Raw genomic sequence first — 26,922 nt, forward strand, 5'->3', positions numbered from 1 at the left:
TTGGACACTCGCGCTGGGGTATATAAGGTTGACACATCCGACCGTTTTTGCTTCGTTTTCCTTTTTGTACCGTTTTTATTTAAATAGGATTTTCTTTTTTTGGAAACTGCCAGTTTACTGAGTTTTGTGTCTTGAGAAGCAATTGAGTTCAGGTTTTTTATTCGTCATTGTCAATGTTAGGTGGAGGTCTTCTATGGGATAAAGCTGTACATGTAACTGGCAGATGTAACAAGTGTAGTGGTATCTGCTGGGAGATTTTCTTTGGCTTTCTCTTTTACTATTTTTATCAATATTGTATTTCATGAAGACTATGTTTTTCTCTATGCCTTTGATTCAGTGCTTTCTGTCGTCTAAAACAGCTCTAGCTGCAAATGGCACTTTGAGCCAAACCAGATGAATTGAAACATCACATATCAATTACTGGAAACCGGTAAATCAGCAAGTAATTTCCTTCTTTTAAGTTGGTCGTTTCATCGTATTCTCTTGAATTCAGTTTCCATTTCAATCATCCAGTGCTTGCCATTCGTAGTGACTCGAGACTTTTTATTGAATGTTCTTTTTTTTTTTTTCTTTACTATTTGCATTTCCATTAAGTTCTCAATTGAGTCAGATCAAATGCTTTGGTGAATAACATTTCAGAAAACCATGACAGCAGTACAAGTCGTAAAGAGAACTGAATGACTCGTTAAAGCGTCCGAACCAAGGTATAAACTTGCATTTAATTGTCTTGGGAAGCTGGACAACGACTCTCAGCACTATGTGGCTGATCATAGAGCATATGATGTGGAGCTTCCATTATTGGGCCCAACGTTATTTTCAGAGACGATAAACCGGAATATGAGTTGTAGATTGATGTAGTTGGCGATGGTAAGTATTGGAACTCACTGATTGATGTTGCCACACGCGAGTACTCTAGGTCGTAATGTTAGTTATTGATAGTTATTTGAAGAGAAGAGCGTAGAGTAGAAATCAAGACAACTGCTACTATCTGCTTCCATGATTCATCATGTCGTGAAATTCTTTGGTCGTAAATGAAAAGACATAAAGTTCGGCAGTTCATGCTATTCCATGCGTATCGTGGATGCTGCCGAGGATGATGATGCTGCTGTAAACACTGTAGGCGTGCGAGAATGACTCAGTTGCAGTTCTTGTCTGTCCCTTCCATACCCATCGAATATCATAGTATCTTGGGTATTTTGTGTGTCTTCATATCTTGATTCAGCGGACAGGTTTGGCGTAAAGTATGCTGATGGTAAGGAAGATGCTGCTGACCCACGAACGGGAGTCTCTGGCTGCGAAAAGGACGTGACGAACGAGGAGTTTGAAGAAGAGTGCTGATCTGTATGTTCGTTGGAATGCCCTGGGTCCGAGGCAGCTGACTCAAGTTGAAAGCTACGAACAGCTGCTGTGGAAAGTACCTCGGGCAGTTGCCGGGCATAGTCTTGTGTCGCACGCGAACACTGTGCTCCATTGAAGCCAACGTCTCTCTCCAATGCACCTAGATCAAACGCTTGTTGCGTCATCATAGGTTCCAGCATGGAGTTGAGAAGAGGCAGTGTTTCTGTTGGCTTGATTATATCGTTGCACAATGGGCAGGTGCGGCGGAAGTTAATAAGCCAATTGGAAAGACATTTTTCATGGAAGATATGGTGACAATCCAATACAAGTACCCTCAGCTGGAGAGGAGTAAACTTATCCAAGCAAATAGAGCACTTGAAAGTGGGAAAGAAATCGTCGGGAGCGAAAAGGATCCCCAACAGTTTCCGTAATGAGTAAAGGTCCGTACCGTTGATGACGAAACTTTTCATAGAAGCAGGATTATCTGGTTCTGTAATCGATGAAATATCCTCTGAGGACGACGGAACCAGAGGTATGTCACCTGTCTGGTAAGTGGCCGTTAAATAAACGTAAAAATTGTGTGCTGGGATCAAATGGTTTCTGTGATAGATATAGACAGGTAGATTCTTGACAAGCCGCTGGTTTAAGGCACTCACGCGACGCTTACGGCACATTTGTAGCGTTCTGACCAAAAGATAGCATATTAGGATAAGTAGCGGCGGAGATACTGCCATGGAAAGGAGCAAGTTGATCCAATTATCAAAAGCAGCGGTTCTGATCAGGATCTTCAAGTGTTCCAGAGACATAACCCCAAGCTCTTTATAGTCCTCGTTCAGAATAAACAACACCGGAGTAGTAAGTTTCCCGTCCGCGTTGAACGACGCCAGGTACATGGTTATGAGGGCCCTATAGGGCTCATCGTTAGCCACGATGATAGCACGAGGCCGTAGGTCTGATTCAAGAAGATTCCGGATCTTCTTCACAAACGTACACTTTCCACGGAGCACAATCAAGATTTTATCTTCAAATTCCTCCTTATTTTCAGGTTCCCAGGGTCCCTCACACGCCTTTCCAGGCACTATAGCGTACTCCGACGTCAAGGACCGGCTGATGATGGGGCTGAACGATGCATAGCGAGCCAACATCTCGTGGGTCTCATTTGAAAAGTTATACGAAATAATCAGATCAATAGGAAACACCGAATTGACCACATTCGTGAATGGACTGTCCAAGTCAAGATCAAGACCTATAACCTGGCCAGGCTCACCTTCCCCCTTCACCTCCCTCTCCGAGTCACTCGTACAGCCAGCAAAATACCTGCTTCTGCAAATGGCCGAGAAATGGTACTCCTTGATCGAGTTCTTTGCTAGAAACAAAGCATCTCCTAGTTGTAGCTGCGAGGCGGTAATCAACTTCAACACCACCACCACCAATACCACTATGGAAAAACAGGCAGCAAGCCTACTGGCTCGAGGCATGCTGGGTACAAAAGGGTGAAAGCAAAAAACAAAAGGATGCCAGTAAAAAAGAAAGACCAGCTGGCGTGTGTTTTTCAAGAATAGCCTTTAGTGTTTCTTCAACTCTGGTGATGTAGGAGGGGGAATGTGTGGGAGGTGCACGGGTCTGGGGTGATCTCTCTCCTCCATATCCTGGCTTATGGGTATATCAGGGAGGAATGGGGATGATTTGTAGGGTGGGGCGATAAACGAGGCTTATGGCCAGGGTCCATTAATTGCTGTGTTTTGGAATCAGTGGTGGAGTGTTCTGGGATGGTAGGTTCTTCCTGAGACGCGTATCCGTAAGGCTAGTACTGGAGAAGGGCTAAGGTCATGAAAATACACTTTCTGTGTTTTTCAGATTTACCAAATCTTCAACTTTGAATTACAATAATTTCAGTTTATCCCTTAACTGACTACTTTGACAGGCTACTTTCTTACGTGGTGCATTTATCAGGTGGATGATTGGCTGGTGGAATGGCTGCGAAATCGTACCACTAGAGGGTGTAGATGGTGTGGATGCTGCGGGGTTACCAAGTGGACTGTTAGGTTATTCTTGGTAGGTGATGTTGGGAATGGTTGGAAGGTTCTGGGGGTTTGGTGGGTTCTGGTGACAATGGCTGGGGAGTCTCTGGACAATGGCACGCTCAGGCCGGTACTATATTTAGAGGGAGTTCGACAAGAGGGAGTATATGGTAAGGGAAGTTGTGGAGGTGGGTGGAGGTGGGTGGAGGTGGGTTTGGGAGTAGTTTGTGTGTGATCTGATGTTGTTCGGACGGATGTAATGGGAAGGTAGTTTCGGCTAAGTGTGTGACTTGTGGGAGGTGAAGAAGAGGCATACGCCTTCCAGAAATGGCTGATAATAACGCTACTTGAAGTCTCTAAATTGAATTAATACCCTAATTGGGTATATTTGATGGCGTCGGGATTTCGAAGAGCCCAGGAGAGACATTGGTTAGATACTTCTTTGGCCATTTACCTGTTGTGCTACTGGGCTAGTCAGCTGAAGGGCATGTACTTTCCGTGAAAATACGCAAACTTTTCACTTCAAAGCGCAGATTTGTACTCTCACGATTCCGCTTTACTTTCCTCACAGTGACCTCCATTTGAACTTAATCTCCCTTTCTAGACCACTACTAACAGCCCAGTAAGTACACATCTCTGGACAACTCTTCTTCTTCTTCTTCTTCACATTCCACATTCCACTCCCCTCAAACCCACCCTAAACAACCCTTCAAGCACATTTTAGCCATTTTAGACCCGCTTACCGATCAAACGTACGTTCTTATCCTTGACAGCTCCTTTAAACACCAGTTGTGAACTGTAACCATGCCCATTTCCTCAGATCAACGAAGCGCAAATAACCCCGAAATTCGGTCATCCAAATTCAACAACCACTCAATTTTGGTTGTTAAGATTAGTATGGCATTATTTTTCGAATATAACACAAACTTCACTTTCTTCCTGATATATCCCTTTTCGCAGCCATTTGCATCTTTCCATGTACATTTGCAGGTGTCACCGAAAAACGGAAACCCACGCCAAAAAACCATCTTGTACCTAAAAATTCCAGAAAAAACACCAAAACAGAGCTTACGCTTCACTCTACACGAATATGTAAAAATATTGTCTATTTTCTCTCGTTTAGTCTCCCAAAACTGACCCTTCCCTGACCCTGCCAATCACCTGCCATTGCTGTATGCAAGTGAAGCTGGACCTGCGTCCAGTACGCTGTCTCAGCCTCACCATAGCCACGTCCAAGGGTCCACCAAACCCAATGAAGGAGCAAACATTCGGCCCTAAAAACAGCTTCATTCTCTTCTCCATAGTGAATTGACCTGGAGTACCAATTTTCAGAACCAAATTCGACCAACTTCCGCCAAATCCCCGTACATACCCAAAACCGGTCCGCGCACGACCAAGCAACTCATACTACACAATAAATTCCCCTTCAAGAACCAACCCTTAAACACCATGCTGGCTCCAGTACACGCCACAGATGTATGTTTTGATTAAGAATTGTCAATTGGTCAATTACTAACCGTAAGCCCAACGAGGTGCTTAACCCGCCTGATCAGGTTTCGTTGAAAGATCAGGAACTTGATGATATTAGAGACGAGATCGACAAGGGAAAGGACGACACGGTCAACACTCAAACTACCGATTGGACCGTCAGTGAAGACTACAATTTTGATGAATGTGAACATGGGAAGCCTGAACCAAGGCAGCCTGTGCCTCCAGCTTACCGTGGCTGGAAGGAAGTGGGAGGATACGACCACACTGAAAAGTTGACTGTTGAGGACGAAATGACTGATTTGTTGTCGAAGAGTTCTTTCTTTGACAACTACTTGCCTTCGATGACTTTTGGCGACTGGTACCATAATGTTGCTTATATGATTTTGTCTGGTTTGCTTTCGTGGATTTTTGGATGGTTCCGTTTCTCGTTGGCCCCAGTGTTTTTCATCATGCTTTCGTTTGGTATCTTCTACCGAAGCTCGGTCAGAAAGTACAGACAAGCATTGCGTGAGGTGGCCCAGAGAGAGTTTTCCGTCAAGTCCATTGAGAACGACTACGAGACTATGGATTGGCTTAACGTGTTTTTGGAGAAGTTCTGGCACTTTTTGGAGCCATCCGTGGCTCAGATCGTTACTGACCAAGTTAACCCTATTTTGGCTTCTTCCCCTGCTCCAGGCTTTATCAAGGCCTTGTGGCTTGACAGTTTCACCGCCGGTACTAAACCACCCAGAATTGTTAAGGTGAAGACTTTGGCTGGTACTGCTGATGATGTTGTGGTGATGGATTGGGCTGTTGCCTTCACTCCAAACGCCTTGGCTGATTCCAGTAACAAGCAGCAGAAGAACAATGTTAACGAGAAGGTGGTCACCGTGGCCAAACTTTTCGGTATTGAGATCCCTGTCGCTGTTTCTGATGTGTCTTTCACATGTATCCTTAGGGTCAGATTGAGAATGATGACTGCTTTCCCCCATATTGAAACCATTGCTGCTACTTTGATGGAACCTCCTCATATTGATTTCAACTCCAGAGTTTTGGGAACCACTTCCTTTAACTGGGAAGTTTTGGCCGTTCCTGGTTTGTACCCTCTCATCAACGAGATGATCAAGAAGTATGCTGGTCCAATCGTCTTTGCTCCTCTTTCCTTCCAGTTGAACGTGCAGCAGTTAATGGCTGGAGCACCTTTGAACTCGGCAGTGGGTCTTTTGGTGATTGATGTGCAACAAGCTAAGGGCTTGAGAAACTTTGGTGGTATTAACAATACTGTTGATCCTTACGTCACTTTTGGCTACTCTAAGGAAGTTCTCGAGAAGACCTCTTTCAAGAAAGACACTAAGAACCCTGTTTGGAACGAAAGATTGTACGTTGTTGTTAACACTTTCGCTGAGCCATTGAACATTAATGTTATGGACAAGCGTAAGCATAGAAGTGACAACCAGATTGGTTCTATTCAGTACGACTTGGAGACATTCAGAGATAAAGAGAAGCAGGAAATTACTGCCCTATCATTCGTAACAGTAAGCCTGTTGGTGAACTCCTGTTGAAGATGCACTACATGCCAACTTTGGTCTCTCAGAGACAACCAGATGGTGCCACCATTCCTCCACCAGAACTTAACAGTGGTATTGCTAGAGTTGAGATTGCAGGTGCTAGACACCTCAAGTCCGAGACTGAGGAGCCATTGACCACCTACGCTGAGATTTGGATGAACGGTAAATGCGTTGTCAAGACTGGTGTTCAGAAGAAGACAAACAGTCCATCATGGTCTGGTGCTAAGGAACTGATTATCTTCAATCGTGCGAAAACTAGAGTTAAGATTCTCATTAAAGATGACAAGGGTAACACTATTAACGCTGTTATTAAGAGACTTAATGATTTGATCGATGCTGCTCAAGTTGATGATCCATGGTTCCAGTTGCCTAACGGTGGTGAAATTCAGATCAACTCTTTCTGGAAGCCTGTTATGTTGGAAGATGCCGAGGGTACCGCTGGTTACACTCCTCCTATTGGTGTTGTCAGAGTCAGTGTTCGTAATGCTGAAGACTTGCGTAACTTGGAGACTATTGGTAAGGTTGATCCATATGTTCGTCTTATGATTAACGGAAATGAGAGAGCCCGAACCACGCACTTTGATTCGACATTGGAGCCTTCTTGGAATGAAGTTCACTATGTTACTGTCTCGTCTCCGAACCAGAAATTGACAATGGAAGTAATGGACACTGAGAAGATGGGTCCTGATAGAACATTGGGTTCTTTTGATGTGAAATTGCAGCCTTTAATTCAAAAGGATAGCAAGGGTAACTATGTCGAGACTGTTGACCCAACCTTAAGAACATCTAAGTTGATTCACAAGAAGGGTCCTAAAGGTACTGTCACTTACTCTTTGTCGTTCTACCCGGTTCTTCCAGTGATGACAATGGAAGATATCAGAGAAGAAGAAGAAGAGCGTGAGAAGGATAGAAAGATCAAGGAGAAGAAAGACAGGCTTATTAAAGAGAAGGGTGAGAATGCTGCAGACAAGTTTATGGAAGACGAGACGAAGGCCCAAAAAGAAGAGAAGGAGGAGAAGGAACTACTCAGTTCCGGTAAGTTGCGGATGGAATTGGACGAGCTCGTTGAGTATAAGAGCGGTGTTTTCATTTATGAAATCTCTCAGATTGAATCTTCGAAGGAAGGTTTGTTCCTTCAGGCTTTCTTTGACAACCACGGTCTTCACGACTTCGTCACTCCAAAGTTGAAACAGAAGAAGACACAACTGACAACCACTGGTGACTATGTGGTGAAGGAATTGGACAAGTCCGAGGTGACTTTCAGACTCCAGAAGAAGGAGCACACCAACAGGGTAGAGAAGGCAGCTGCTGAGGTTACCGTGCCTGTGTTAGACTTGATGAAGGACTCCTTCAACAAGACCACTACTATTACTCTCGAGGGATCCGTCACTGCTAGGGTTACTTTGCAGTCTTCTTGGGTTCCAGTCATTTACGCGAGTGACATTCCACCTCAGGACCAGAGTGACAACTGTGGTGTCTTGAGTGTGACTGCCTTGAAGGCCACTGACCTTCCAGCTGGTGACAGTAACGGAAAGTCTGACCCATACGTCAAGTTGTTCTTGAACACTGAGCGTGACAACTTCTTCAAGAGTAAGAAGATCAAGAAGACATTGAATCCTACTTGGAACGAAACTACCGAAGTCGAGCTTACCAACAGATATGATACCGTCATCAAGGTCGTGGTGTTTGACTGGGATGTCGGTCCAGAGCAGGACGACTTGTTGGGTACAGGTTATCTTAAATTGTCTGAGATGAACTCTGAAGGTGAAACCGAGCTTTCTGTGCCGTTGTTTGACGAGGACGAGAAAGATGCTGGTATGGCTTATTTCAAACTCAGCTTTGAACCTAAGTTTATCCTTCGCTTCACTCCCGAGGGCAAGAACTTCGGTGGTGCTTTGGGTACCGGTGTTGGTGCCGTGGGCCACCTTGGTAAAGGCGTCGGTAAAGGTGTTGGAAAGGGTGTTGGAAAAGGTTTCGGCACTGTCGGAAAGGGTCTCCGTAAGGGTTTACACCTTGGCAGATCGTCAGATGACTAAGCTTTCTAATTGTTTCTATCTTCGTTTATTTTTTAATCTTGGGGGGATCTATTCGATCTCGCCATGCAAATAAGATCTATGATACACAGAGTCATGTAGGTTAAAACACGTCGCCCAACTTCAATCTAGGAGCAATGTTCATAGACAAAAGCTCCTGGAACAACAACTTGGCAGCATATGGGATGGTCATCTTGATGATGTACTCAGAGCTCTTACAGGTCTTACACCAAGAGCTGTAACCCATCAATCCACAGTTGTTGCAGACATCCACTTCAAAAGCGTCGGAAGAGACCATCAATCTTTCTAGTAAAAGCTGAGAAGCACCATAAGCGATCACACAGTCTCTTTCCATCTCACCCAATCTCAAACCACCATCTCTGGATCTACCCTCGGTAGGTTGTCTTGTCAAAACGGCTCTAGGACCTCTTGCTCTGGCGTGCATTTTATCCAAGACCATATGCTTCAATTTCTGGTAGTAGATAGGGCCAAAGAAAATGTACGCTTGAAGACACTCACCTGTAATACCAGAATACAACATGTCTTTACCAGAGTAATTGAAACCCTTATCGACCAAGATCTGGGACATTTCTTCCAATTTGGAACCGCCAAAACAGGTACCGTATTCTAGACTGCCGTTCAAAACACCAGCTTTACCTGAAATAAGTTCCATCATCTTACCGACCGTCATACGAGATGGGAAACCGTGTGGGTTCATAATAATATCTGGAGAAATACCGTCGTCGTTGAATGGCAAGTCTTCCTGCTGAACGATAATACCACAAACACCCTTCTGACCGTGTCTGGACGAGAACTTATCACCAAGTTCGGGTCTTCGCGTCTGTCTCATCAAAACCTTGATAAGTGCTTGATCGTTATCAGAGACAGACATCATGACCTGATCAACGTAAGAAGGCTCAGGACCCTTGTAGTAAGCTGGCGTTTCTCTATGAGATTCTCCACCAGGAGGTGGGTTAGCGTCACCCAAGACAGATTCACCAGCATTGACTGGAACTTGCTTGTTGGCGTAGACTTGACCATTTTCAATCTTCATGCCGACTTCACCCAAACCATCTGGACCCAAGGCTGAATGTGAGAAGATTGGTTCACCGTTTTCATCCACACGCATACCAGCAACAATATCCTTAGTATGGTTAGGGTACCTCTTAAGCTGAATGGTGTTCTTTCTAACAACCTGACATCTACCGAAACCACGGTCAATGGAGGCCTTGTTCAACACCAAAGCATCTTCAATATCGTAACCAGAATAAGACATGACAGCCACAGTAGCGTTCTGACCAGCCGGAAGCTTATCGTAGTCAATTAATTCAATGGTCTTGGTCTTCACCATAGGCTGTTGTGGGTAGACCATGAAGTATAGAAGAGTATCAATCCTTCTGAACTGATTATATGCAATGGCACCAATGGCTTGCTTACCCATAGCGCACTGGTAAGTGTTTCTTGGTGACTGGTTGTGGTGAGGGTAAGGAATCAATCCGGCCACAGCACCCAAGACAGTGAAAGGTTCAATTTCTAGATGTGTGTATGGAAGATGTGAACTTTCGACGAGATCCTTCTCGTACAATGCAATTAAAGAATCGTTCTCTTCGTTGACATCCAAGTACTCCACAAGTCCGTGGTGCAAGAAATCGTCAAAGACCCAATCACCCAGCATCAACTTCTTCAAGTGAGAAGCCTTCACCTTAGGAAGCTTGGTCTTATCGTCCACAATGATCAATGGACGACAAATACGACCACCATCTGTGGCAATATGAACGGCACTCTGATGAGTGTTTGTAAAGATAGATACAAACGCGGATATCTTACCTGTACGTCTCATGGCACGGAAGTCTCTGACGAACTTCACAGGGAAACGTGTAGTTCCGATCATTGTACCGTTCAAGAAGATGCCAAAGTTACCCTCAGAGTAGAGGGTGGCAGAGTCAACACTCATAATGTCCTCACAACCCAAAATGAAGCACAACTTCCTGATTGGAGGTTCTTCGTCATCTGTAGTGATATGTGTCATGAGGGCCAAGTTCTTAACCAAACCACAGGCCTCACCCTCTGGAGTATCAGAAGTACACAACATACCAAACTGCGAAGGCTGCAACGCTCTGGGACCAGAAACCTTTCTGGATTTTTCGAACTGGGAAGAAATACGAGTCATCATACCCAATGCGGAAATATAAGACAAACGAGACAAGACATGGGTGACACCGGCTCTTTCCATCTTAAAACGTTTAAGGGACCAGTTACCTGTTGAAATAGCACGGTTCATTCCCATGGTGATGTTGTTAGAATAAATGTTGATAGAAAGCAAAGCATCAAACTCGGAGGTTCGGCTTGGTTTCTTCATGACTTTATCGATGTTAGCTTTGAAATCAGAATTAAACTTTTTGAATAAATCCTCGAAAAGCAACGACAAAAGCTGGCCTGCAAGCTCTAGACGCTTGTTACCAACGTAGTCTCTATCATCGACCATAGCAGGTTGTGCATGGTCATTAACACTCTTCTGGCCATAATGGCAATGTAAAGAGCTTTTTCACGGAAGTTGAGGTCTGAAACTGTTAAATGGGCGATCACCGTAGTGGCAATAGCCTCAATACCTTCCTGGAGCTGCGATAGTCTTGGGGCACCAGCACGACGAATGGTTTTCACTCTTCTTCCGATATACAAAAGAGCCTGCTGTTGAGTGAAAACGCCGAGCTTGGCGGCCTCCTCGAAGTTGATAGCGAAAAGGTCTTGGTACTGTGGGTTTGAGCCACAAACAAGCTGTAACACCTCCATATCAGAGACGATACCGGCAGCCTTCAAAGCAATCACAATGGGCACATCTTCAGCGATGGAGTTATGCTTTAAGTAGATCTTATCGTTCTTGGAAATAACGTATGTTTTGGACTTTCTCTCGTGTGTAGACGACGTAACGGAGGCCTGGACAATGCCCTTCTTCTCGTCAGCCTCGACGATAATTCTGTTCTTCGAAAGCTGTTCCTGGACCAAAATAACCTTTTCCGTACCATTCACAATAAAGTATCCACCAGGATCAATAGGACACTCTTCAAACTTGGCCATCTGCTGCTCGTCAATACCATCCAAAACACACTTGTTGGACCTCAACATCACGGGCATTCTGCCGATTTCCAAGTCCTTATGCATAATGATCTTGCGGCCTCTCGTATACTCGACATCCACGTAAATCGGAGCCGAGTAGGTCAAGTCACGAAGTCTACATTCGTGAGGAGCCATAATCACCTCTTTGGTGCCTGGAGGCAGCGACAGTTTGTGTCCCACTCTGATATCCAAGTACTTAAGGTAGAACTGGGGGTCCACATCCGACAAAACAAGCTCGTTGGCCTTGATAATCTTCTTAAGATCCACATCCACAAAGTAATTGAAGGAGTCCAAATGCTGCTTCACCAAACCTTTCACTTTCAAGAAAGCAGGTAAAAGCTGCCATTTATCCTCGGCCGTGTTGATCGGGTCGTAGAGCTTTTTCCCCTTGTACTCCTCCTGAAGGAGCGGCAGGAAGGAGTCATCTACCTCCATGGTGCTTGTAGACTTGCGCTTCATGTGGAGACTTGTAGATGGAGAGTTTGAGAAGAGCTTAGTGATCTGAGATGGGGCCCATCGTGGTGCACGGGTGCGATGGACCCAGAGGAAGGTGGTTGGGAGACAGACATGGTGGAGGATGGGGAGGAGAAAAGAGTTGGTTAGGATGGAAAAGGGGGGTGATGCCATGGTGCCTGGCTTTTTTGATTTTTTGTTTTGATGGTTTTGGTGGCTTTTGGTGGGGGTTCTTAAACTGCTCTGTATGCGCTCTTGCTTATGTTTTGCAGCCAAACAGAGGAGGCAGATGGAAGGCAGGGATGGTAAAGAAAAGAAGAGAGTTGTTTGCATTGTAAGAATATTCCTTGGTTTGGACGGTATTATGGATTTTTTTTTTCAGTTTTGGTGGTTTTTGGGGAGGTGTTGGGATGATGATAGAATCGCAGCGAACCAATAGATGAGTCAGGAAGTGATATAGCTGGAGGGGAAGCACTACGAAGAAATAAAGGAAGATAGGGGAAGTATTGAAATGAGCTTTGCTGTAATTCGTACAGTTGAGTGTTTGAAAGCTCGAGGCAAGAAGGGAACAGCTGGAACTTGAAGGCCTCACTGGATCCTTGAAAACATCCATTCAATTATACCACAAATAAATACGAACCACTCTATTCATTACGACTCCAGGAGAAAACCCAGTCGTCTATATTCGTTGAATGCGATGGAATAGAAGGGTAAGAAGACTTTGGTTCAGCTCTGGAAGTTCCCCCATTATTTGAAATTCATGGGTATTCCACTTGCTACTAGTCCAGAATGGCTGCAAAGCTTATATCGTGATAATGAGTAGCAATCAGTAATTATTCTCCCTTTTTGAATAAGCAATGGCCCAATTTCTAGGTCTTTGCAACTACAATATCTGAGCACAGAATGAACCTTCAATTTCTCATTTATACCCATTCAAGACATTTATCTCGAATTACTTCATTCATGTTCTTTGCAAAAGATGCGCATGAGCGTACATCGACTGCCTGTACAGCCACATTCTACCTTTAAATATGCTGATTCCTTGTTTCGTACCTTCAACAAGTCCTGGCAGTTCATGGCCTCTACAGCCACAACCATGCCCTCCTGAAGTCTCCCTATTGCTGAAAAATCAGTGTCAGAACCCTTTGGGATGTTTCTGGTGAAAAATCTGAAAATTTCGACAATTTTTCATAATTCCTGCATATATTACCTAATTTTTCACGGCGTCGCACATTTTACACTGTAAACTATTTCTTCTCGTAAATGCTCGTGTGGCGCAGTGGTAGCGCAGCAGATTGCAAATCTGTTGGTCCTTAGTTCGAACCTGAGCGCGAGCTCTTTTTTTTGCTCTCCAACCATACCTTTGGCTACAAGAAGCCTAAAAGCTGGGAAGTGCTTCTTTTTGGAATATTAGGGTCCTGTTCGTCCCTTAGTCCCCTTTAAACCATATTCGACTCAGTACTTTTGTTGAAAAGTAGTTCTTCAGTACCATCTCATAGACCTTCGATTCAATACTTCTTCCAAAGACGATTCTACAAGACAAGACTAGCTAAGGGTTTTTGATACTCTTTATAGCTTTGATACTATTTACAGTTTTGATACTCTTTATAGTTTTGATAGTCTTGAACTCCTCCTCGTAGTCCTCGCTTTACTAGACTTATATCAAAGGTAGTCAATGATATAGCGGCTTGCACCAGCCACACTAAAATGCCACATCGTCCCATTCTCTTCGATCCAAACCAATTTACTCCATTCGCTTTCCAAACCCCAAACAAATGACTCCTATTCCAAAGAGCTCTACCAGAACCCTCCTGGTGTCTCTAAACCACAAACTTCCACAAAGTCAGCCCATCCACCTTCCACTCAGCAAACCGCAAACAGCAAAGAGCAAACGACCACCGAACCGCCTCTAACAGACCTCTTCTCTACCTTCAAATCACCTTCCCAGACGCCCTTCACCCACCCTAAACCACACTACCTCACCCCAACACCTCTTCCTCTCCCCTTTGCTCTCCTCGTAATGGCTGCGAAAAACCATACTTAGTAAGCCAATCCGTACCAACACAACCCCACTGTAACTCCACCAAAAAGCACCGAAAAACTTTCAAACTTCGCCATCCCATCCAAACAAACCCCCTCTTTCACCTCAACCAACTCTCCCTTCCCCTTGATCCCCTATCACTCTCCTCGTCACCCCCATCTCTCGTACTGGCTCGTCCCAAAAGGGTATACTAATGGCGCGCAGTTGCTGCACCTCTAAACGTCACAACGCCATCACTGTTTATCTTTTGCACCCACTCGCTTTCTTCCCTTTTTTGCCTTAAATGCCTTTGGTAACTTCACGTCGACATGGCCTGGAGTTCTCCAGACAGAGGCTACTGAAGCTTTTGACCCTCCTTTCGGCCGAACTCAGACTTCCTGAGGATGACATGGCTAAGTTGATAGACGCCATCGAAAGGGCACTTCCACAGATGCTTTCCAGTGACGAGTTGCTTCTGCTTGTGGCCGAGTCGGCTGCGTCAAGGGTGGTGTATTATCCAGACTATGCGCTTTTGGCTGGGCGTTTGGAGGCCACTAGAACACAGAAACTCGTGGACATTGACTTTGCTTCGAATATAAAGCGGTTGGCAGCGTACGTTCATCCGAAGACGGGCGAACCGTACCCTTTGGTGAATGAAAGTATTGTTGAGTTCGTGGAGTCTCATAGAGAGGTGCTTAACGGTCTTATACGAGCAAAGAGAGACTTTGACTTGGCGTATTTCGGCGTACGGACGCTTCAGAAGTCGTACTTGCTTAGATTGAATGGGGTGATAGCAGAAACGCCCCAGTATTTATTCCTTCGTGTTGCGCTTGGCATTCACGTTCCTACGGGTGGTTCAGATACTTTGGAAAGGGTTGCTGAAACATACAGACTCATGTCGAAACGGTATATGATCCACTCGTCACCTACGCTATTCAACGCCGGCACTATGAATAGCTTTCTTTCGCTGTGTTTTCTTGTGGCCATGGAGGATGACTCTATTGACGGCATTTATAAGACGCTTCATAAAACAGCGCTTATTCTGAAAGGGCTGGGCGGTATTGGCCTTCATGTGAACAACATTCGTGCTAGCGGTTCGCTTATACGGACTTCCAACGGCACTTCCAGTGGTTTGGTGCCTATGTTGCGTGTTTTCAATAACACAGCTCGGTACGTTGACCAGGGCGGGAACAAGCGTCCAGGTGCCATTGCGGTTTACATTGAACCATGGCATGCTGACATTGAAGATGTGCTTGATCTACGCAAGAACCACGGTAAGGAAGAAGCCCGTGCTCGAGACTTGTTCTATGCTCTTTGGATTCCTGACTTGTTTATGAGGAGGGTCAAGGAGAACGGAATGTGGCCTCTTTTCTCTCCAGACGAAGCTCCAGGCCTTTCTGACGTTCATGGCGAAGAGTTTGAAAAGCTCTTCTTAGAATATGAAGCTAAAGGACTTGCTTTTAGGACTATTGAGGCCCAGAAATTGTGGGCACAGATATTGGAATCCCAGACAGAAACTGGAATGCCATTCATGCTTTATAAGGACTCGTGCAACCGGAAACTGAACCAGAAGAACTTGGGAACGATTAAATCCTCCAACTTGTGCTGTGAAATTGTCGAATACTCGGCGCCAGACGAGACTGCCGTGTGCAATTTAGGTCTGTTGGCGCTTCCATCTTTTGTCAACCATAAAGATAACAAGACGCTTTCTTATAACTTCGAGAAGCTCCATAAAGTGGCTAAAATCTTGGCCAAGAACCTTGACGCTGTGATTGACGCAACAGAGTACCCAGTGAAGGAGTCGGAAACGTCTAACAAAAGACACAGACCTATTGCCATTGGAGTTCAGGGCCTTGCAGATGTCTTTTTAGAGCTTCGTATTCCATTTGACTCGCCTGAAGCTGCAAAGCTTAACAGACAGATCTTTGAAACCATCTACCATGCTGCGGTAGAGAGTTCTATGGAGCTAGCAAAGATCCATGGTCCATATGAGACGTTTTCTGGATCTCCAGCATCTCAAGGCATCTTACAGTTCGACCTTTGGAACCATAAACCTGAGTTTTTCAATGATTGGGACGAACTCAAGGCTCAAGTACAAAAACACGGGCTTCGTAATTCCTTACTTTGTGCTCCAATGCCTACAGCGTCCACTTCCCAGATCCTAGGGTTCACTGAGTGTTTCGAGCCTGTTACTTCCAATATATACCTGCGCCGAGTGCTTTCTGGTGAGTACCAAGTGGTGAACAAGTACTTGTTGCAAGATCTAATCGACTTGGGGATCTGGACGCCAGCGATGAAAGACAGAATTGTTATGGATAACGGGCTGGTTCAGAACATCAAAGAAATACCCTCTAGGCTTAAAAAGCTTTATAAGACAGTGTGGGAAATCAGCCAGAAGAAGATCGTGGATATGGCTGCTGACCGTGGATGTTTCATTGACCAGCTGCAGAGCATGAACATCTTCTTGCAGAATCCAACCTTTGGTAAACTCACTTCCTGTCACTTTTATGCTTGGGAGAAGGGACTCAAGACTGGCATGTACTACTTGAGAACACAAGGAGCAGCTCGTGCTATTCAGTTCACTGTGGACCATGCTGGAGCCCTTGAAGAGGCTTCCAGGGAAGCTACTCCACTTCCAAGGCAGTTAGAGAGGAAGTCGTATGTGGAGGTTGAAACGTTCACGAACAAGAGGACCTCTGATGATGATAGTTCTGACGAGCCACAGAGTGATAGCTATAGCGTCAAGAAGAGGAAGCATAGGGCCGAAGTTAGAACACATAAAAGCGACCCAGACACTCAGACTTCCAACGAACTCACACCCAACGAAAGACAGTTCGATTCTTATGATATTTATTCGGATACACCTCTCTCATGCAACATTAGTGAGCCTGAGAACTGTGAATCATGCTCAGGATGAATGACGACGACAACGACGACAACAATGTAAATAGACCAACTTAATGCATTTGTATATAGCAAGAAGATTTATGATAACGACGCCAATCAGCATCTAGCGTAGCTTTCTTCCTGCAAAATCAGCCACCTGGGCCATTCCGTCTTGCGTAACAAAGAACCGTAACTTTGCCTTTTCCGACCAGATCAAAACGCCAATCTCCAGGGCATAATTGCAAAGGATATCGTACTCGCTCTGGTTCTTGAAGTCCTTGAACAAGTACCCGTTGAACGTTTGAATTCTGTCCAATTCCAACTGCCAAAGCTTGATTTGATCAACGACATTAGGCGGAAGGATCTCAAGACGATGCTGAGCAACACCAGCATCGCCGGTTTTGGACTGCGGTGCTCCACCAGCAGTATTAATATTATGCGATGCGTCGAACTCGATCTTCTTATCGAGCTTCTCCTTGGCCATAGCACGCATCTGTGGATGGGCATGGGCTTCGAGGAAGTTGATGATTTGGGTAGCGGTGATACCGTTGGAAAGAGCATGTCTGATGGACTCTCTTGTGATCAGACCAATCACCATATTGGCAAATCTTGTCTTCATAGAAACGAAGAGATTCAAGATAGCAATTTCCAAGGGCGAATTGGTGTAAGCGTAGATACTGAAGTTGGTTTCGAGGATGATCTGGCCCAGCAGGGCGTCGTCTGTGTCGTTTTCTGTGCTCTGTAAATGCTGGTCCATGACCATAGATGGAGTCTTTAAACCTGTAGATTCAGCCGTCAACGTTGTGGCAAGACGAGTAGGGTAGAACCGTGACGAATTCTCCGACCTCTGGTAAACAAGCCCATAGTCACGCAAATCTGGGAGCATGGAGATCTGAGTATCGCTTAAGGAGGCCACCTGGTAAGCCTTACCGAGCTCCAAAGACCCCAAAATAAAAATAAAGTTAAGCACGTCAACTGGGTCCATATGAAGATCCTGGGTCAAGTTCAAGTACTCAAGTAAAAGCGCCCATAACTGTGCATTGACGTCTTGCAAGAGAAACTGGAACCCAGAGTTGGTAATCTTCAAGTTCCCAGCCGTCGTCCCTGGCCCCTCCATAAGCCCACCCAGTTTTAGCAACGAAAGCACCGATTTCGAAGGCACAGAAGGCAATTCCGTGCCGACCATGAAATGAAGAATGGTCTCCCACTTCTGTGAAGCAAACTTATCCAATAGTCTGATACTCACACGGTCGTCCAGCGGCTCTGTAGCCAAAATGCCAAAAGCGTTCGGCGCCTGCGTGCCTGTAAGGCAATCCCTGAAGTTGTTTCTGAACGTCTGGTGAAGACGTAAATGTGTACCGCCAGAATCCTCCTCGATGATGTGCAACGCCCTAAGACGCTTAAGAGCATCAAACTGTAGTCTCTTCGCCTGTGGCTGGGTCCATTTCTCTAGATCCTTCACCGCCACAGGTTTTTCATTGAAGAGCATGCTGATGACATAAAACTTGGCCAATGGCGGGAGAAGCCTAAAGATCGAAAGACATGTTGCTGGAGCGTCAAAGAGTTTCAGCTGAACGACTCGAGGAAGCCCCTCCAAGTGGCTGTTAACAGTGAGCTTAAAGGACATAAAGAAGCTTGTTTTGACGTTCTAGCTGTTCTTGCTGTTCTTGCTGTTCTGGGTACTCTGTCTTCTGAAGCTCTTCGTTCAGATGATCAATGGAAGGAAGCTCTTCTTAGTGGAAACCGCTTCTTGTAAAACCTGAAGCCCTGGAATCTGCCAATTCAAACAGTCCAAGTCGTCTAAGTCCAGTCGCTTCGTTCAACACCCGCTCACGTGCTTGCTTCCTGGAGTTGGGCAGAAACTACTGGTTGTAGGTGAGAGTTGATATTGCGCGACCCATACATAAGGGCTCATAGTAGGAGGAGCATTTGGTGATAATGGGAGGGAATCGACGTAGACCTTGTTTTTTTTCTGGACGAGGTGTTTTAAAGTTGCTACATCGTCCAAGGGGGGCGTTTCAGAAGGGGAATTCAGAAGGAGGGCCCAATTTCAGAATAGGGGTGCTACGGGACCACTATTGGCTCCAGGTGACATCATCTAGCGAACTCGCTTTCCTTGCCCCTGGACCAACCACAGCCAGGGATCCGGTCGTCGACCTCGACGCAAAAACGACTTTCTGGTTTGGGAAAGGAGTGGCCCTTTTCAGCTGTGGACCATGCTCCAGTTCCATGTAGACCATTCACGAATTTCACCTGGGGGATTTAACCGACTAGCCACAAGTGGAGAGCCGCAGTTTACACTTGCCACGAGAATAGTCAAAAGTGTTCAGGAGCTGCCGTTTTGTGCATTTTTACTTAAATGGCCGGCAACACTTCCTCAACCAGGCCCAGACCATGCTGGGCCATACAGCGGTCCAGATCGGATAGGGAAGCTTTTTTTTTGTGATAGAAGCGACAGTGCATTTGGGATTGGTCCATAGAGGGTGGGGGTTACTAAAGGGAGGTCCTACAGAGGATGCAAAGGAAAAAAACGAATACTAGAAGCCCTTTGGGAGATCAGTGGATTTAAAAAGTCGAAAAACCGCCCAACACAAGAAAAGCGTCGACGAGATGGCCCCGTGGACCACAAACGGACTTCGTCCGGACCAATGAAGCTGTTTATAGCAGTTTGCATGGACACCAAGCGGCACAAAAAAAAAAAAGAGAAGTTACGCTTCGCTTTGCTTTGCATAATCCATTTTGCAGCATGAATTTGGACCCAACCCACTTGGCCTCGACTGAAACGGACCACAACAAAAAAGAGTGTGTCAGAGGCAGCCACAAAACGATTTCGACAAAGGGCTTTTTCTCGGCCACGCTGGGTCCAAGGGTGGAAGAGCCTCAGACGATGTAGGAAGGGTTCAGGAGAGTAAGGGCAGATTAAGGCTGTTAAAGACGACCCAAAACTCGCTTTTTCTCGCCACACCATTCGCCACATGCCAGGGAAGGCATCCCTTATATCAAACCCGGCAGCATATCATCCCGTGAAACCCAACGAACGGAAAATACAGACCATGGGGGTTTTGGCGCTGGACGGTCTTGTGGCTGGTACGAGGCACCAAAAGCTAAAAAGGCGCGGGAGAAATACATACAAGTGGCACAAGTAACACAAAACAAGCGACAAGAGAAGAAAAAAACTAGCCACATCACAGCGGTCCGCATAGGGGTGAACACAAGGGAGGTTGTGGTGAAATGACGGAAAAGGGAGGTTATAGTGGTTGCTGGGAGTAGAAGGAACGGCGGTGTTTGATAAGCCGATCTATGAAGAGGCTATTAACCAGTAGATGATTCGTCATGGTCAGTGCATGTACACGGGCTCGAGACCAGGAAAGTTCGCTTACATTTTACTACGGATAAGAAGGAAGTGGTTTTGAGGCCAGTGGCTAATGGATAAGTTTGTGGCTAGTATACAATGAAGGTCTTGAGGCAGCTTATGCAGGGCTGCGGTAGGCGAATGGCTCGGGATTGGAGAGGCTCCATTGTGATACGCATGAGGAAATGCACGAGTGGACGAGTTGGGCCAAATGCGGCGCGCGACCGCAGGACGTACATTTTTCCGCTAAAAAATAAACCCACCGATTGCAAAAAAGAAAGATTACTAGCTTGTGGCGGATTAGTCGGGTTTATCCGGTCCCATGAAAGAAGGTATTATGGATAACCAGGTAGTGATAATTCAAACAATAGAATACTTCACCAGAAAAGCCTGGCAGGGGCGTCGACGCGCAGATCTCTTCTCGAAGCCTTCTCAGCCTTCTCAGGTCCCGCCCTGGATGACGCTCATTGTACTCCAGACCGCCCTGAGTCATGGAATGGAATAGTCGTAGTAAGTCATCTTCCTGGTCATAGTGAATAAGGCGGTTCCGTGCCTCGAGCCCGCTTGGCTTGCTTTAGGCGTCTTTACTGGGCAGAAAAATTTTTCCTTAGCCATGACTACTCGGCTGGACCGGGATTATCACCTCTCACCTCATCTCTGTATGGTCTGGTAAGGCTGAAGTGGCTGATACACATTACAATGGAACCCTGTTTATGTGGAGACAATGGAGAAAGGTAGCGTGTTTTTTGGGAGTTTTTCCAGATTCGGGATCGGCAGGGTTCGAGAAACCTTCTTTATTCGTTTATCTCCATTGTGTGTCAAAAGAAGCTTGTTTGTATGGTGACCAGGGCCTGAATGGAGGCTTTGGGAAAGCAAATGGCCTGAGTTAACCTTTTCAGTAGACTTTCGTTGGGTATCCACCGGAGATGGTATTTTGGGTATTAACTCGGCAGTGACACTCGCTTGGTGTTATCACATCTGGAATAAAGGCATATCCACGATAAGAGTACCTAGAAACACGGTCTGGCAGTACAAGATCTGCTGAAGATCCCACACGTCTTCTTTTTGTTCTCTTCTTCTCTGTTGGTGCTCTTTTTGGCCAGATTAGTCACTACATCTTACATTAGAGGCAGATCAGTCGTCAAAGCCAATGTCAGCTCCAACGTCAGGCTTTTCCCGTATCACAAGACTCACCTTTCACATCTCTTGTTGGGCCCGTAAACGGTAAGCCACCATTCTACCTGGTATTGTTTCTTTCCCATTGTTGGGTGCCGTAAGTGCTATGTATGTACTTAAGCTTTGTGGGCCCATTTGATTCTGAATTGGGAGAGCATCAAGAAAGTGTTACGGTCGGCCGGAAGACGAAGAGACGTCTACACTTGAATTACGTTGATTTCCGTGCCATTGGGACACCGTAACTGCTGGAAAACACCCTTCTTGATGCACCTACCACCAGAACCATCAAACAACCCACCCAGCCAGCCAAATCCAGCGTAGGATCAACAATCCACATACTACTCAATTCTTGGCCCTCTTCAAACCCAACCCTAATCTAAGACCACTTCATCTAAGACCCATTGTATGTCCATGCTCTCCAACGCCTCAGTTCCTGGCTTAGGGAAACTAAGTTACCGATAAGCTTCAAGGAACACTGGGTAAGCCTCGAACGCAAAATCCACAATCCACAGATAACGGCATGCCCCTATTGAGCGGCCTCCTTTCTCCTACGACCTCCCCAAAGCAGATATTTCCCATCTTGGCGAAAAACACCTCCTAGTACTCTTTTACCCCATTAGCCACGAGGTAGCCATGAATTCAGCCACAAGAAGAGCATCCCAGAGAAACAGAAAAAAAAAAATTACCGCTATCCATACGAACACAAAAACTGCACCCGTATGTGCCCCAAAACCCTTCCCCTACCCGTCTGGGCCCTGTGACAAGCGCTGCAAGCCGGCGCCAGCGGAAACAAATTCTTGGTAAGCGAGTACGACGCCCCATGCCAGGTCTCGCCCACATTTCAGGCCAAGGTTGTACAACGGTAGCAACACCTTAGGCACGGCGGGAAAAGGGTTCCCTAGCCACTTGTGAAATGGCCTCGGATGGGGCGAGTGATTATACTGGAGAGTATATGAGAAGATATGGATTTGAAGACGCTCAGAACCTTCAGCACCTTAGGAACAAAGACGGTGAATTGAAGCCCGCAGCAACAATCTCTTCGGTACCTTGGGGCCCCATGTGAGCCCTGGCGTCCCGCCTAGCTCTGGGCTCGCTTCGTGCTTAACTATGGAGCAACTAAAGGCCCAGGCCTACATACTACCATAACCACTGTTCCCTGGAGAGCTGTTTTGAGCCTGAAATACTGTAGGACGAGGGCCATGGATCTGGGGGCGGCCCCCGGGCTCCGTAGCAAACGGAGCTCTTACCGTTGGAGCGTGGTGGAACACACTTTTGAAGAGTTTGTCTCATTAGCCACAAGAGGTGGGAAGATGTTCCAGTGTACTCGCCACAAGTCGCAGCTAGAGAAGATCTGGGAAATACCATGACAGAATGCCATGTGCGTTTACTGGCGACTTTCTTCCTTCGCCACACGCCCGCCTCATTCACTAGCCTCCCGTTATAGCGCTTAACTATGGGAATTTCAACGGAACTCCACTGGTTTTTAGTGAGTTGCTACCGGAAAAACTCACGGGCCGGCCGCGGCTTCCCTTCTTGCACGTTGGCTGTTTCGCCTCATGCACGTCAGCATACGCTCCACAGGACGCGCTGCACACAACACCTGCAGGCGCCTGTCTTGCTGCATTATACGCCATGCACCATGTAGCCCCGCCTACGTCTGCAGATCTCTCTCTTTTTTTTTTTTTTTTTTTTTCTTCCTTTCCTTCCTTCCCTCTTCTACTATATAAACCTTGCAATCCCCAATTCCTTGATCCAACTCAACCAATTCTCCAGGACCAAATTCTCAAAAAGATCAAAGCATCTTTGCCAATACCCCACCTCAATTACTACATCGACTACGACTGCCTCACACCTATAACCTCTTGCCTAACCCAGACATGATGGCTACTCCAATCACTAAACAGAGCGTCAGTGCTTTCAAGTGCCGCTCTCCAATGGTGACTCCTTCCCCTACCACCACTCCAGAACCAGTCAAGGCGCTTCCGACATTTGCCAGAGCCAAACTCGAGCCTGTGCCTTTTGTCAGCTCGGATAAACCATACAACTTCTTGCTTGTGGATGATAACATCATTAACCTCCGCATCTTTGGACGTATTTTGCGTAAGCTCTTTCCCAAAGCCGCTGTGAAGTCTGTCCAAGACCTGCTGTTGCTTGAGCTCACCGAGGAGCTGTTTGAGAACTACGATTGTGTGTTCTTGGACATTGACATGCCAGTAGTGACAGGCATTGAAATCGCTACCAAACTCAGAGGCTTCCCTACACTCGACCATGTGGGACTCATTGCAGTGACCACCAGGGCTCTTCTTGCAGACATGGAGCTCTACGAGAACATTGGTTTCGACCACACCTTCCCTAAGCCTATGAATGTCAGCTACAGCGACATGATCAAGAAGATCGAGCAGGTGGTGAGTGTTAGAGGGGCCCTTAGAGCAGGTACTCAGGCCGAAAAGACACAGGAATAGACTAGCACACTGCTTATGGGATTCGAAACTGGGTTTCGACGGATACGGATAATTTATAGACTATACAACAACGAATTTACGGATACATTAAACAGATGTAGACTTAAAAGCCTTTGAAAATATCAGTGGTTTTTATTGTACAGTGTTCTAGAAGGTGACTTCATCTTGGGCGCTTCTTCGCATGGTTATGAGATTTGCAGCCAAAAGTCTATATACTCTCAACCGCCATATACTTCCTGAGCAAGTAATACCCAAGTGGAACTCCTTCGGCAAGCAAAAAACACTAGCCCCTTCAGACCCTCCGTGGAATTAACACCAGTGTGGATACAAGCCGTTCCTCCAGGATAGAGCAGCAACGGCTAATCCGGTGAAGCACAAAGGCCACAAGTAGTAGTAAGAGCCGCGTCTGCTGCTTTTGTTATAATGACTAAACCCTGTCGACTATCATAGCGCTTGTTCTGGTTTCTCATGGAGGGTCTATTTGAGATTTCTGACAGTTGGCCATTTCTTTAAATCACCAATATGTACCGTAGAAAGCCCAAAATGTGCTGGATCGATTCCCAACCAGATCTCACGAGATCCAGTAACGTCCATACTAAAAGCCAACCACTATTGAACCCTTAAACCCCCATATTGTGGCTAAGGGGTTCCTATCTCCTTTCAACGGCACGCGTCACCGCCACAAGCTCTGCCACAAGTTTTGCCTGAGTAGCACAATTTGCGTATGCATTTCCAGTGACCCTGAATACTGGTTTTGCACAAGTTGCTTATGGTGGCGATCGGCCCCTTGTCTTAGACTGAGACAACCGTGAAGCGTAAGCAACTGTAGGTTTCACCTGGGAACGTCCATCGGAGCTCCAGCTCAATTCCGAATCCTCACACTATACTTGCTTCCATCCCTCTTCTGCAAGAAACTCACTCCTCAAGATAAATCTAAGCACTCTATAGTAGTATGTTGCACGGCCTATCCTTGCTTTCGTACGAGTGGCTAGTGTTCGTGTTCCGTGCTTATAGCGCCGCGTACGGTCTTCTAAATTCTTCTTCTTCGGGTTGCTGGCCCGCCTTGGAGAAGGAACCGCAACTATAAAGAAGCTCCATGGGCACAAAAGAAAAAGAAAAACACTCTCCAGATCAGTAGCAACCGCTTGTTCAAAGCCACCCCATAACCGACGTCCCGAAAAATAAATCAGAAAAATTCCCAAAGAACAAACCTTAACCCTGATGCTCTCCTTCGCCTCGCATCTGAGACATCTTCCTTGTAACCATAATCACAAAACCACATAACCGCAGTGCGTCAGAACCCCGAACTGTAGCTCCTCACAAATTTGCCTATCGTTGCAATCCTCTTTAGTCGCTCGTGCCGTCTTTTTTTGCTAGCAGACTCATCATTTTGATTGCACCTTCAATGTTCTCTCCTTTAGGCGCACACACGGGGATGTAGTGCCAAGTGCTGTCGAGGTTCTTGATGAACTTAACAAGCTGTGCGTAGCTCTCCCCATTTTTTGTTTGATCTGCCTTGGTAGCAATGACCATGATTTTCTTATTCTTCATCCGCTTTTCGCCCACTTCGTCTATTAGCACTTGCAAGTCTTGCGAAGGGTCTTTGGATTCCAACGAAACCACAAACACTAGTCCTCCAGAACGTTCAATGTGCCTTAAGAAATCCATGCCCATGCCCTTGTTTTCAGAGGCGCCTTTGATAATCCCAGGAATGTCAGCCACAGTAAACGGATCCTGGTCGATTCTCGTAAATATCGTGCCAATCGTAGGCTGGAGCGTCGTGAACTCCCAGTGGCCCACCCGGGGCCGGGCTCTGGAAATGGCCCGAAGGAGCGTCAGCTTGCCGGCGTTGGGTAACCCCACAAGACCCAAATCGGCAAGAAGTTTAAGTTCCAACATGAAGTACTCGCAGAGTCCCTTGCGGCCTTTCTTGCTGAATCTGGGGTTCCTCACGTCGCCAGTTAAGAAATGCATATTTCCCATGCCTCCTTTGCCGCCTCTCATTATAAGCACAGGCTTTTCGGTGGGTTTATCGAAGTCTAGTCCTTTCATCGGGAACCTGTCATGGGTGAGCTCCTCGGCAATGATCTCACGGTCGTAGTCCTTCACCTGCTCGTTCAACTCCGTGAAGTACTCTCTTTCCTGGTGGTACTCTTCGCCTTTCTCCTTGAACGTCCATCCTTCGCCTGGAATGTAGTCGTTTCTGTATAACTGGAGGTCTTGGTCTGGCGTCACGTCTACGCCCATAGTAACATTAGCAATATCACCGCCAGCTTCAAACTTCAACTGCCTCTTCACATCAAGCGGATCAGGAATCCACCGCATTGTCGTTCCAACTGGAACCTCCAAAATGATATCTTCACCTCTTTTTCCATCTAGCTGGCTGGACGACCCTGGACTGCCTCCTTTGGCCTGGTAGCTTCGCTGGATCCCGTGCAACAGGCCCATGTTCTTCACAACCTGAACGTATATGTTTCCACCGTTGCCTCCGTCTCCTCCATCTGGAGGTCCAACTGGTCTATGGGCATCTCTATGGAAGGAAACACATCCATTTCCACCATCTCCCGATTTCAACCGTATAAGACGAAGGTCCAAAAACGTTCTCTGCTCGACCTTCTGGCCCTGCTTATAGTTGTTATGCTGTCCCACAAAGATCTTATGGCTCTGGTGGAGATCTCCAGCGAAGTAGTCTTTCATGGTGATTTTGGCCTTGTCGAGCCCGAACGAGTCCTGGTCCTCGACCCAGTACTTGATTTCTTTGTACTCTTTGGGCTCTGCATCTGGTGAAATGGACAGATCAAACGTGTAGCTTGCTTCTGGAAGGTTGGCATACGGATCTGACTTCTTGAGGACCTCATCTGGCGAGGATTCTTCGGTTTCTTGCGTTGAAAAGAGACGAGAACCTCTCCAAAACCGACATTGCAGCCTCAAAATCCCGCACCCTCTAAGCTTAAGCATCAGGAATTGGACTTTTCTGGATTTTTCATGGTAAGTGGACTCGCCTTTGGCGTTGGTTGGTGGTGATGGTG

At 46.3% G+C, this 26,922-nt stretch overlaps 7 protein-coding genes and 1 non-coding gene across 8 annotated transcripts; 4 read left to right on the forward strand and 4 right to left on the reverse strand. All coding sequences in view use genetic code 12, as the record gives it.

The window, feature by feature from the left end:
• Positions 1–1,061: 1,061 nt before the first annotated feature.
• Positions 1,062–2,816, reverse strand: CXQ85_000471 (uncharacterized protein; the record flags this gene model as incomplete). The annotated part of the gene is made up of 1 exon (XM_025484216.1): positions 1,062–2,816. The coding sequence occupies one exon, from the start codon at positions 2,814–2,816 to the stop codon at positions 1,062–1,064; it is 1,755 nt and encodes a 584-aa protein (XP_025342431.1).
• A 1,992-nt stretch (positions 2,817–4,808) lies between these two features.
• On the forward strand, positions 4,809–8,433 carry CXQ85_000472 (tricalbin; the record flags this gene model as incomplete). Its single annotated transcript, XM_025484217.1, has 3 exons — positions 4,809–4,835; positions 4,883–6,300; positions 6,330–8,433. The coding sequence occupies 3 exons, from the start codon at positions 4,809–4,811 to the stop codon at positions 8,431–8,433; spliced, it is 3,549 nt and encodes a 1,182-aa protein (XP_025342432.1).
• Positions 8,434–8,533: 100 nt separating this feature from the next.
• CXQ85_000473 (DNA-directed RNA polymerase III core subunit) lies at positions 8,534–12,003 on the reverse strand (the record flags this gene model as incomplete). Its single annotated transcript, XM_025484218.1, has 2 exons — positions 8,534–10,901; positions 10,940–12,003. The coding sequence occupies 2 exons, from the start codon at positions 12,001–12,003 to the stop codon at positions 8,534–8,536; spliced, it is 3,432 nt and encodes a 1,143-aa protein (XP_025342433.1).
• A 1,259-nt stretch (positions 12,004–13,262) lies between these two features.
• On the forward strand, positions 13,263–13,334 carry CXQ85_000474. The gene has a single exon. It is a non-coding gene; the product is annotated as a tRNA-Cys (tRNA).
• Positions 13,335–14,321: 987 nt separating this feature from the next.
• On the forward strand, positions 14,322–16,934 carry RNR3 (Rnr3p; the record flags this gene model as incomplete). The annotated part of the gene is made up of 1 exon (XM_025484219.1): positions 14,322–16,934. One exon carries the CDS (start codon positions 14,322–14,324, stop codon positions 16,932–16,934), a length of 2,613 nt encoding a protein of 870 aa, XP_025342434.1.
• A 93-nt stretch (positions 16,935–17,027) lies between these two features.
• On the reverse strand, positions 17,028–18,530 carry CXQ85_000476 (TFIIH/NER complex subunit; the record flags this gene model as incomplete). The annotated part of the gene is made up of 1 exon (XM_025484220.1): positions 17,028–18,530. One exon carries the CDS (start codon positions 18,528–18,530, stop codon positions 17,028–17,030), a length of 1,503 nt encoding a protein of 500 aa, XP_025342435.1.
• A 4,781-nt stretch (positions 18,531–23,311) lies between these two features.
• Positions 23,312–23,893, forward strand: SRR1 (Srr1p; the record flags this gene model as incomplete). Its single annotated transcript, XM_025484221.1, has 1 exon — positions 23,312–23,893. One exon carries the CDS (start codon positions 23,312–23,314, stop codon positions 23,891–23,893), a length of 582 nt encoding a protein of 193 aa, XP_025342436.1.
• Positions 23,894–25,240: 1,347 nt separating this feature from the next.
• Positions 25,241–26,851, reverse strand: MTG2 (putative GTPase; the record flags this gene model as incomplete). Its single annotated transcript, XM_025484222.1, has 1 exon — positions 25,241–26,851. The coding sequence occupies one exon, from the start codon at positions 26,849–26,851 to the stop codon at positions 25,241–25,243; it is 1,611 nt and encodes a 536-aa protein (XP_025342437.1).
• Between the last annotated feature and the right edge of the window lie 71 nt (positions 26,852–26,922).

This window comes from Candidozyma haemuli, assembly GCF_002926055.2.
Source record: "Candidozyma haemuli strain B11899 chromosome Unknown A_2014730914, whole genome shotgun sequence".
Lineage (NCBI taxonomy): Eukaryota > Fungi > Ascomycota > Pichiomycetes > Serinales > Metschnikowiaceae > Candidozyma > Candidozyma haemuli.